Here is a 12496-nt window from a genome sequence, read left to right as displayed (position 1 = left end):
AGCTCGGCATTGTTGTTGTGATGGCCGACTTTCTCACGCGTGCCTAGTGACTGGAACCGTAATGCGCATGTGCGAAAAGTCTCCGTTTTCAGAGGAACTGTATATTGCAAGTTTACATGACAACGGAGATGCTGCCGTTTCCAAAAAGTTGCATTCTGGAACCTGTTTTCAGGCACCCAAAACGCCGCTGTCGTGTAAACGATCGGCCAAAACGCAACTAAAGTTTACCGTTTTCAGTTGAAATCGACGTTGTATAAACGGGGCCTAAATTTCCCGTAGGTGTGAATGTGAGTGTGAATGGTTGTCTGTCTCTATGTGTCAGCCCTGTGATAGTCTGGTGACCTGTCCAGGGTGAGAGGTGGACCCCACCTCTCGCCTAATGTCAGCTGGGATAGGCTCCAGCACACCTGCGACCACTAACAGGATAAGTGGTTAGGGAAAATGAATGAATAGTTTATAATGTAATGTTTGCTTGTGTGGACCCCAAGAAGAGTAGTTGCTATCTTGGTAGTGGCTAATGGGGATCCAAACAGTAGAATTAGCCTGTCCCGGTTAATTAAAGGTATACTATGTAGTATTTTAATAAAAAACAATGTATAGACTTGTCTTATACCAAAGTATCCCTCTCAGTCAGACCAACTAGAAGTGTGTGGTGGTGTATTTATCTGGACAGACTCTACCCTCTGCTGTTATTTTCTTATTTTCATCTTATTTTGCAGCGTTCAGCATGTTCCTGGGCACAGCGCTCCAGATGCCAGATGCTAAGCAACAGGCATTGAAGAGCATGCTACAAAAATCCTGGACACAGCACCGAAAAAACGCACATATAGCAAGACAAAACTCCAACTGGACAAAGCTAGGGTTATGCTTTCACATTCATTTTCTCTTGGGATACTGTTTACAAATAGTAGCCAACAATTTCTGCACAGTATGCGTTGCAAAGCGGCCATATCTGTGTTTGGACATTCCTGGGCACAGTGCTTAGGTGAAGTCGGGACTTTATAAAAAGGTAGCGACCAGGTAGAAGCACCACATACATTCAAGAGGAAGCTACAAAAATTGAAGACACAGTGCAGATAAAAACACAAATCTAGCAAATTAAATAGCAGACAGCAATTCCTGCACAGTATATCTTTAAGTTACTTGTCTGTTTTATAAATGCAAATACTACCAGGTGCAGTTTAGGAAGGAAATCCTCAAAATCTGTTTCCAACTTAGTGAAGTTTGTGATTAAAAGTTTGCTTTAGTTGATTTCAATTATATATTTTCCCCTGGAATTTCACAGATTGACATTTCGAGACGTACAAAGTTATATTACCCCAGATATTGTTTAATAGTGAGAAACAAAATGAAGGCTCATAAAAATTAGATTCATTTCAAGAAAATTACTGGGAGATTGCCCAAATTAATCCTTCTGATGAAGTTTGTTCCCAAGGTGCACTTCTTTTCTGACTGTGTGGCTGTGTATCAGAATTTAAGCCTTTCTATCCAGCTCAATAGATTTTAATGAGTTCCAGAAACTAATGTGAGGGGAAGCGTAATGTGACAGGTGATTTCCCTCAACACAGCCCTCTAGAGGAGTCATTATCTACCAAGGGTGGCTGATGTTGGCACAATAACACACACCGGGGGGGAAATTTCCTGCTTACTGCGAAAAAAGACAGAAAGTGCGTTCACTTGCAAGTCTGACACACACACCAGAAGCACACAACCTAGAAACCTGACACCACTGAGAACCTGACAATAGTGCCCTCCACTGCCGCCCAGCTGTCACGAGATTTACAGCCAGCACCAACTGCCTAACTGACCACAAACAGAGCCAAACCATCTTTACAGTGACGTCACGCTGATGCTATTTGGAGAGCTGTGTTTGTTCCTCACCATTCTCCAGTGATGCGTGTCTTGAGCTCAGGCAGCAGGAACTTGTCATGGAAGCAGTAGATGGAGGAGATGTTGGAGAAGATCCCTGTAATCACGTCCTGAGGGATTCCAGCCTCTGTGAGCTTAGTGCAAAATACCTGCAGGGGCAAAAAAACACAACATATGTATACAAATACTTATACAACTGTTTCCAAAAACTCCCAAATCTGGCTCCTATTCATTGAGCAGGCATGCAAATATTGACAGAGAAGTTTAGATGTTGTTGTTTATCCACATAAACATTTTCTCCAGCTTCAGCTTCTTAAGTGTGACCGGCAGCAGGACATGAGTCCACTAAGACTTTACTACTCAGGTGGCATTATGGGGATGGATACATGAGTTTGATTTTGATAGTATAGCACATCAACTAACTATTATTATTTCTTTAATTAAATTGTTTAAATAAAATGTTATAAAATTATGACAAGTGCCAATCACGATTACCCAGAGCCCAAGGTGTCATCTGACAACATTTGAGGGGCTGAAGCTGACAAACATTTGGCTTTTTGTGCTTGATAAATAATTTTAAAGGGACACTCCACCCACAGTACTTTACAAGTCAACAACAGTTCACTAGTGCAGGTTAGCTCTACTCAGCATGTGAAAACAGCTGCATTACTTGTTCTCAGAGAAGGCGTTCTACATCGTCTACAGTTGGTTTAAAATTAGCCATCGGGCCAACATCACATTCATTCTTGCATCCCTACATTGGCTTCCTGTAACATTCAGAATAAACTACATGATTCTGTTGATTGCATATGGACCAAATCATTGCGATGTCTCGCTAATAACAACAATCACTTCCCGGCAAACAAAGGGGCAATTGTTTTGCATTGCAGAGATAGGTGAAATCAGCAAACTTGTTTATTCCTATTGTCATTTTCATCTGTAACTGTAACATTTACAGACATATAGTTAAATACAGTGGTCCAACCTTTGGTACGTTACTGCTGTGCAAAATTTATGCACTGTGTTGCTTTGCTAGTGTCTTTGAAAAACCAAATCTACTGCCACAGAACTAAGCAATATACTGCTGTGACCAGGGGCCACGGCAAAATGTATTCTAGCCACCTAAAAAAAACCAGTAACAGTTAAAGCGTACTCTACATTTGAATATTTTCTCCCCATTACCAAACACACTAACCAATCAAATTAAAAGCCCTTTTTGAACAGGAATTGTGCAAATTTGCAGGAAAGCCCAATCAGTCTTTTTTCAGCATTGGCAGTATAAAAACAAAATCGGAGAGTGCGGCAAAATGCCACCTACCTACTTCTGTTCATACAGAATGCACCTTTTTCGGGGCAATGGGGGGCGTGAGCAAGTAACAAAACATGTAGCTCAGCGTGTGACATAAACAGTGACATGGGAGGGAAGCCGCAGCTGGTCAGTCCTCTCATAAGTCGGCCCGTCCTTCACCGTCCCCATTATCTGACGGTTAATGGCCTCGTCGTTTGCGAGGGCAAGGAGGGCGCGCAATTCCTTGTCTCCCCAGTTGCTCATCTTTACAGTGTCTTTCAGGTTTGTGTTTCCCTCTTGCTACTAGCTGCTCATTCCTGCTATCAGCTGTTTCCCGTTTATCCATCGCCAGTGGGTCGCACATGTGGCGTCATCAACAGCTCCTCCCACAAGACATCAACAGCTCCTCCCTGTTGCGGAAGGCCACCTCGTTCTTTTTAAACTCAACGGGTTCCGCCAATGTGACTACCCTATGAGGTGGAAAATTGGGCACCTTGGATCAACTCGCCAATCCAGCTCTGTGTGTCTAAACGCTCGCAGCTTGCCGGCAAAACGTCCCAACATTACATCACATCAACTGGCAGTGTAAAAGGGGCTAAAGGTAGACCAGCAACTCCAGTGTTCTGTGAAGTAAAATTACTGTTTTTGTCAATGGAGTCTGGTGGCTTTGAGATAACGGCTTCAGTTCCCTGACAGAAAGGGCTGTCTGACAGCGAGGTAAAATGGTGAAAATACTCTAAATATAGCGTTTACTTAAACTGATAGCCTGTTGATTTATTTTTGGTGGGCCTTTTCTTATGTGGCTGAAACCTAATTAATCGAGGCAGCATTTGCTCAGCACCGCTTTATTTTATGTATCTGACTTTATCTGGTCTATAAGGCATTGCATCATTGCATGACTTTGCCCCCAGTTACATTTCTCATCTCTTAATTCCCCATTCTGTGTCTCGACAAATACTGTCCTAAAATCTCAGCCTTTTATCCATCCCCCAGCTCCAGCTGAAAAACTTAAGGTTATCGTGCATTTGCTGTTTTAGCTCCAACCCTCTGAAATCATTTTTCCAAAGTGATAAGATCTGCCGAATCTCTGGACTGTTTCAAGTCACTTCTAAAACTCATCTTTACAGATCTCCTTCCCTGTCTGATGGTTTGGTTTCTTTTAGTCCGGTCTGTCTCTCATTGTGCTGTGTTTTATACTGTCATTTATTTTTACTTTATCTTTTCATTTAGAGTTTTCATGTGTGTGTGTGTGTGTGCGTGTGTGTGTGTGTGTGTGTGTGAAGCACTTTGTAGCTGTGTGTTTTAAAAAGTGCTATTTAAACAAAGTCTTACTAACTAACTTGTATTATGTCCTTTGTGACTCTGGAGGAACTTTGTCAAGTCAGTAACCCTGAGGATGTCCTAAGTGTTACTGTAGCTCAGCTTGCAGCCGAATTTACAGCATTAAGTCTGGAGTTTGAAAGACGTGGGTGTTAATCATGCAGGGAGGCTCTAATGAAACACATGAAGGATTGCATTATGGAAAATGTAGGATCCATGGTATTTAGAGCTTGACCCATAGCAGGAAGTAAAGGTCAGGATATCTCTGCTTCTGTTGCTCCAAATTTTTCCCTTGTGACTTCCACAACTTTACGGAAGAGCAGCACTAAATCAGTGGAGAACCCTTTTAAATGATTATAAGAACGGTTAGCGTACCATCATCAGCTATCAAATCTGTCAGTAGCAGTCTTATAAAGCTCAGGTTAAGCTTCGAAACCAAACATAACCTGTTGTAACTCCTGTCCTAAATTCCTTCACCCATCACTCCCATCACCTTCTGCCTCCCTGCCAGGCACAGCAAAGCAATGTACCGTTTCCATGGAAACCAGTGTCGTGCGAAAGTGCTGTGACAAAAACAGGAAGTTAACCGTGAGGGTTCTCTGCCCTCAGTAGCAAATAAACCATGTCTGTTCTGTTACAAGGCAACAGTGCATCTCTGTACCGCATGAACTGAACAAAGAGGAAGACGACTCAACCACTGCGAGTGAGTTCTCATCACAGACACGAGGGAACACAAATAGAGGCTGAAATTAGGCTGCAGCAAATATACAGTAAAGGCGTTTACAAAAATGAGAGATGGTTACAGAGATGAACCAAAAGAGCAGAGTGCAGGAGGAGGTCATGACTTGTGACGGTAAAGAAAGGGAACAGTTTATTCTGATGGACGGCCTACTGATAGTAGTACTAGTATTAGTAACATTTAGCTAAGATTCAACTGTTTAGCTTTGTCTGTAGATGTTTAACAGATTATGAACATACTCTCATCTGAACTTGAACTACTGACTCAACCATTCACTCAAGTTCAACCTAATTATACTGAGAATATGTAGGTATGTTCTTGATTTTCCACATAAAGTCTATAGATAATCTGTTTAACATCTACAGACAAAGCCAAACAGTTGAATCTCAAATACTCTATAAACTGTCTGTGGGTGGACCATCCAAATAAAATGTTACCAGAGAGAATAATAAAGACAAAGAAGAAGACATACTTTATTAATCCCTGAGGGGAAATTCAATTTTTTTCACTCTGTTGTCATACATGCAGATCTAAAATATACACACATTCACAAACAGGACCTATACATAAAGGTTGCAACAGTATGAGAGTTTCACAGTACGATAACCGTGTCAGATAATATCATGGTATTAAGGAGTTTATCTTATTATCAGTCAGGACGACCGATCAAGGAATGAAAATTGAAGGGTTGTTGTTAAACAAACGTTTTATTACTGTAGTTGAAGCTTGCAACCATTTTGTTAATAGAAGTTTGTGTAAAGAGTCTCCCCTTTGAAAATAACTAAAATAAAGGGGAGATACCCTTGGTATACCCTGAAACAGGTGTATCACTGCAACCCTTTTATTATACATGCATTAAATGACTGCCCATGAATAGGTGCCCAATCAGGTGGGGGTTTAGTGCCTTGGGAGTGTCCAGGAGGGAAACTAGCACCTCTCTAGTTAACAGTCCACACTCCAAACTTGGTCCTGACGGGGACTTAAACTAGCGACCGTCCTGTTCCCAAGCCATTTTCCTATGGACTGAGCTACTGTCACTCTGTTAGTGAAAGTATTTTCAGAAAGTGTAGTACTTGCCAACCTGGTGGTTCGAACCTTTAACCTCTGTATCCTCAGATCAAGTTATTTACTAACTGCACCACCAGACATTGAGACATCATTTAAAGGAATTCTCATTTAAATCATTCTTCAAGGAACAGTTCCATAAAAATCACTTGCTGCAGCTACTAAAATGTCAATATGTACTGCTTTTAGTAGTAAACTTAACTTATTTGGGTTTTGGACTCAATGGACTCAAACACAGAATTAAAATATGTTAACTTGAGCTTTGTAAAATTGTTATGAACATTATTGACTATTTCTTGATATTTTACAAAGCAAATGACTAATAGAGTAACTAAAAAAAGAATCTTGTATGTAAAAGCCTTCAGAAAAATTTAGCTCAGGGCTAAATAGAGCTGCAAGTAAAAATTAGTTTTATTATGAATTAACCTCCTGATTAGTTTCACCGATCAATCGTTTAGTCTAGAAAATGTCAAAAAATGGTAAAAAAAAAATGCTCATCACAATTCCCACAGATCAACGTGACGTCTTCAAATTGCTCCTTTTGTCCACCCAACAGTTCAAAATCCAAAGACTATCATACGTTTACTGCATCATACATAATTTACTGTCATATATGACAAAGAAAAGCAGCAAATTATCATATTTAAGGAGCTAAAACCAGCAAATCTTTGACATTTAGTTGTCGAATAAGTTTCTTTTGATTGACTTAATCGACAAATCAGTGCAGCTTTAGTGCTCAACTGCTCCAGAGACTTGCATTCTTTGTCAGTGCGATTAATTCAAAAGAGTAAATATGGAAGAACTGGTGGAGTTTGTGTAGTGTTTACAGGACTATTTTAATGGTTGGTGCGGAATTCTCCATCCAAAACAGCTAAATCTGGGCAGCATCGTGGAGCCCAAACAGTTTTTTCAAAGAGCTTTCTAATCATGAACCCAGTGAAGAGTCAAGAAACATCTTTAATCCACAAGATTTACATACAAGTAGTGAAAGAGGGTACTGTGAGGGCAGATAACACACACACACGCACACACACACACACACACACCAATATGTGCTGCACTATCCAGTGGACACGCATTCTTCGTGCACATGCTGAGCTCTGTGATGACAAAGCTGTATTTATGCTGCACATGTATAAATATAAAACACACACCCAACCAGTTCCTCACATGACTGTGCTAACACCGCTCTGAGTAATCCAGTCAACAGAGGAAGGGCTTGTTGTCCAGTGGATCACAGTGCCAGTTTTAATCCAGCTCAGCCCTGATCTCAATCACTAACACCACTGGCACACTTAGGAGATTGAAATTTGGACCAGAGGCATCCAAAACACTCTGTGACACACTCACAACCACACTGACAGGAAATAAGAGACAGAAGCAGGACGTTACCTGGTCGAGGAGGTTGAGTCTTTTGACGTAGGCCTCTTCAGTTTGGAGAAGCTCTTTGGCGATGTTCAGGAGCTTCTGAGCCTCTGAGCACTGAGGGAGACAGACAGATACCGAGGATTAGGCATGAAAACAGACAATAATAACATGTGAACAGACACTCTGTCATATTACTAAGGAAATCTCCCAGTTCTTCATTATTTGAGACAAGAGTTCAGCATCCAGAGTTCAAGGCAGACGGCACCTTCGGTTTTAAAAATGATAGCCACGAATCAGTTTTTGAAAAAATGCTGAAATCATATACACATTTTGTTTCTGTGACTAACATAGCAGAGACACGGTCATGTAATTCAAACCAGCTACACTAATGCATTAGTCACAACAGTCGACCAAAGCAGACGATACACTGCAGAACTTTCATCCCTCCTTCACCTTTATACTGCTTCTTGTATAGCAAAGTCTTTTGAAAATAAAATCATTTGGTTTATTGTTGTTGGTTTATAAGTGTAAAACAAGAATTATGGGTTTGTTATGTTGAGTTGAGATAAGTGGAATGTTTACTGTAAAAGCAATCATGGCCTTGTTTAGGTCCATTTAAATCTGTGGTCCCAAATCCATTTATGGCAATTTACTGGAAAGCCTCATTTCAAATTTGCCTGTTGTTTGCTCAACAATTAATCCTGATTAGATGGAAGGCTGCCTGCCCTCCATATTTCATAGAAAGGATGAAGTCATGAGGTCATGATGTGCCTTCAATGTTGAGAAACAGAGGTTCATTTTAAATGGATCACTTAAATGACGACATTTTGACCTCCAACTATTCTGACTGTCGACAACTTTAGCATGTTATGATTAAATTCATTATCTTATTTGTTTATTTATTTGTTTTCTGTTGATTTTTTAGTTATATATCTCTTTTGTGGTCTTGATCTGTAAAGTCGTTGCAGTATACTTCGACACCTACAGTATGTAATTGTGATATAAATGGTCTACTGCAAAATGATGCCCTTATTTTTGTCATTTAAATGCGTGAACAGTATATTAGTCTATAATTATTTAACTGTAATACATATCTTTATTTTCATTTTCTCTGTCATTGTTGTTTTCTGTACTGTTAATACTACATAAATGGGATAAATGAATAAATAAAGTGTTAAAATAACGATCACAATGATTGGAGGTGCTTGATGGAGTCAATATTACCAAACATGAGCTCACTTAATGAAATGCATTCCTCTTGGTGATGCTAGCAAAGGTCAGTTACTAAAGATTTGAATGTGATACTATAAAATAATCTGTGTTTCATGTGAATACCAATTATTTATCAACCAAACAAGGCTTTAACTACAAAACGTTAAAGGTTAAAGCTGATGATATTCTATATTTTTGTTTATTGTCCACAAATCTGATGGAAAAAACCCCCAACCATGTACCAGTGCTTCCCATCTTCCGCAGCTTGTCAGTTTTTAAGACTAATTTCCTAAAACAGCTGGGTGCTGTAGTTTTTAGCAAACATTACTTGAATAACTTGTGTATTGTGGTTTTAGTGCCACAGGATGGTGTACATGCGGTCGCCTCAAAATTAACTACTGTGCTCAGGGTTGGGTATCGGTGCGCAATACCTTTAAGGTATCAACCAAAACAACCCTTTATCAAGCAGAATTGACACTTCTCCAGTCAAACTATATCTGCATTTGATCCTTTTTGTACCAAGATCTAGACAAAAAAGACTATTTTTATGGTTTTGCTCGTAGTCATTCACCTCATGCATTCTTTGATTCAATGCGATGAGTGATTGACCCACTACTGCAGCAGCTACAACCCACAGTCTGTGGTGTAGTGCAAGGTGAGCGCGGTGCACCTGATGGAGTTGGGAGTTCAGCGTGCTGCGATGCAACAAAAATGTCTGAAAGTATGGCTACACTATACGCCTGTGGCTTCTGATAAAAAAAGGGGATTATTTCAAAGTAAGTACTCTATCTGTATCACTTTGATGCTACTGGTAGTGGTGCTGGTATCATAATTGTGTTAATAGTACCCAGCCCTAACAGTGCTCATGTTCACTGTAATGACGTAACATAATGTCAGACAGTGCAACAGTGTGGCTCACTGATAATACTTATCGGACAACAATAAAGCTCTAAGGCAGGGGTCGCCAACCTGCTCTTTGGACCCTCTCCAGTGACTCCCTGTGGCTTCGACAGACAATTATATGATAAAGAATAACCTTTTCTTTCTGTAACATTTTAATTTTCATTTATTGTTGTAGGCCTAAAGCGATTCTTACATTCTTCAACTGTACCCTACACACTAATTTAATTTTTTTTTTTTTAACATTTCATCGACTAAAATGTGTGTCACATGCCTGGCCTGGCGCCTTTTCCTCTAAAAACATCACTGGCGATGGCTGCAGTAGTCTTGAGTCTCCCAAGCTAGGCCAGCTGTGGATTCCAAATCCAAAAACGGAAAATTCTCAGAGGAAAATAGAGAATTTAATAATGCGTGGACAAATTTGTTTAGTTTCATTGCCAAGGCTGCAAAGTTAAAGAACCAAATAATCATAAATAGCCCGCTGCAGAAAAGCCACGTTGTGCTAAATCATATGAATGAATGCGCATTTAGATCTATTAGTAATGCTGACAGGCTAAATTCACCTTAAAAGAGCTGTGTTACCTTAATTATGAGGCTCAAATATGTTTCGCGGCTTCAGACAGAATTTCATTTATTTTTTTGGGGCCAAAAATGGCTTCTTCTGCAAGAAAGGTTGCCGACCTCTGCTCTAAGGTTTTTTTTTGCTAGTCAGTGTGCTGTGTGATGTACTTCTGAGGACATTTTGGTTCCCAGATTTTGCTGCAGAGCGAGCACTCTTGACTTTCATGCTACGTTTTGGTACAGTCAGCTGTGGATGTGACACAGCAGCACAGAGGAGGAGAAACTTTGCACCGTAAGGCTCTAACATGACATTATCTTCTCTCTTCTGCTTAGAAGTGGTGACTTTACAGCTCACAGATACTTAATACGACACAATCCCTGACTTTTGTATGATATCTAGTGTCTGCAAAGAAAGCTGCACATTTCTGATCCGTCGATAGCACCGTTAGCTTGTTCACTTTATTACATGAATGCTGCTGTTACGCTGACTGTTCGCTGAGCCCTGTTCAAACTTAAAAACCACAAATTGCCAAATATTCATATTAAATGGCTAAATCTGATTGCGCTGACATAATTCTGAGTCAGGTATAGGCTTACTATAATAGTCTTTGTCTACACTATGAACAGTTAATTATTGGCTTTTCTTCTTTTTATGGGATTTGTTCACAATAAGGCAAAATATAAAATATCAGCAGACTTATCCTTTAAGGCTTATAGCTGAGGCAACAGTCTGCAGCATCCGGAGCTGATAACTATGAACTGACATTCACAGAACTCTATTCTAGTCAGCGGTTTAGTTCAGACGTGGTAACGAATGAATGCTATTAACTGAGGTGGTGAAAATGAAGATGTGTCTCTTTCTCTCATTATGACTTGTCAAAGCTGAGATGACATCACAAAGATGATTGATTTCACATTAGAAATGATGTTTGTTGATAAAGTTCATTGCAAGAATGACACGGAAAACACACATCATGGCCACCAAAGCCGATTGCGACAACGTGGGTTTCACACACAAATAATAAACACACACACGCACGCTTGCATTATTATACACACATATTTACACACACAGCACAGATGGGTTGCTGAAACTTTCACCACAGATCATGCACTGTATGAATATCTAAAATTACCAGCTATTATTATGCTATCAAAAGCGAAACTTAACATTTTCATTGTTGCAAAAAAAAAAAAAGAGTTCAGTCTCTTAACCTCTTGCAACGCACATCACTGACAACCCACATCCTCTGTAACAAGGCTGTCATTATGCAGCCATCAACAAGACAGCTGGAGTGTCACAAACGTTCCTGCAGACACACATGCACAGAGACACATAACAACACACCCTTCCTGTGCACAGCAGTGCTGGGATCAGGAAACACTGGAGAGCAGAGATACCTTTCCCCAAAAGACTGTGGGTGTGGGCGGTCAGCAGAGGACGTGTTTGTGCATTCATGTGATGTTCCTGTGAGCTTTGGGTGTGTTTTGCAGCGTTAAAACAGTACTGGGGAGATATCTCCTGCTAACGCCCATGAAAGCAATGATATGTACATCTACTTAACTGCTTGATTCCTCAGACTCTGCCCTGAGTTTCTGCTGTAGAACATTTTTGGTGCTGTTCCTACAAATCTCTTTTTCTTCAGCATGCCAGAATATTTTAAAGGGTGACTTTGGTATTTTTCTACCTGAACCCTATTTTTCCATGTTTTTGTGTGTAAGTGACGAACAGGAACAGAAAGTTTTGAAAATGGTCCACTACTGAAAGAGAAAGCTGCAGCCTACACTGGTAAAACAGGCTGCAGTGTAACCACTCGGGGCACATTTGCACTGACAATGCACGCCCACTAAAAGCGCTTGTTTTTGCCACTGACAGGCTCAGATTGTTATTCTAATTGTCTGACAACATCACGGACGGGCTTCCTTCAGAGATAGACTTCTTTTTAAAGAGTAAGATCCTTTTGTTTAACCAGAAACAGCCCTGAAGTCGACATCACCAATTCCACCAGACTCCATTTAAATAAACAGTAATTTAGTGCGCATAGAGGCAGCATATTTTCACATCTAACTGGTTTAAAGAGTCATTTCAACCAAACCAGAGGTCGTGATTGTTGGAAAAGTGGGATAACCAAACCAACAAACCAAGACAGCTTTTGTGAGTTTTATTCCATTTC

General features: G+C 40.2%; 1 protein-coding gene across 2 annotated transcripts in view; it reads right to left on the bottom strand.

Annotated features, from left to right (window-relative positions):
- The window catches only part of fgd (faciogenital dysplasia), an 87180-nt gene that overhangs the window by 18618 nt on the left and 56066 nt on the right, over positions 1-12496 (bottom strand). For both annotated transcript variants that reach the window (XM_033629097.2, XM_078169915.1), the window contains exons 5-6: positions 7674-7763; positions 1882-2018 (exon numbers count right to left, since the gene is read on the bottom strand). In XM_033629097.2, coding sequence (XP_033484988.1) covers positions 1882-2018; positions 7674-7763 — 227 coding nt within the window. The remainder of the gene's footprint in view (positions 1-1881; positions 2019-7673; positions 7764-12496) is intronic.

Source organism: Epinephelus lanceolatus, chromosome 8, assembly GCF_041903045.1.
Source record: "Epinephelus lanceolatus isolate andai-2023 chromosome 8, ASM4190304v1, whole genome shotgun sequence".
NCBI lineage: Eukaryota > Metazoa > Chordata > Actinopteri > Perciformes > Serranidae > Epinephelus > Epinephelus lanceolatus.
Note: the sequence above shows the minus strand (reverse complement) of the source record. Positions and strands in the feature narration are given on the sequence as shown.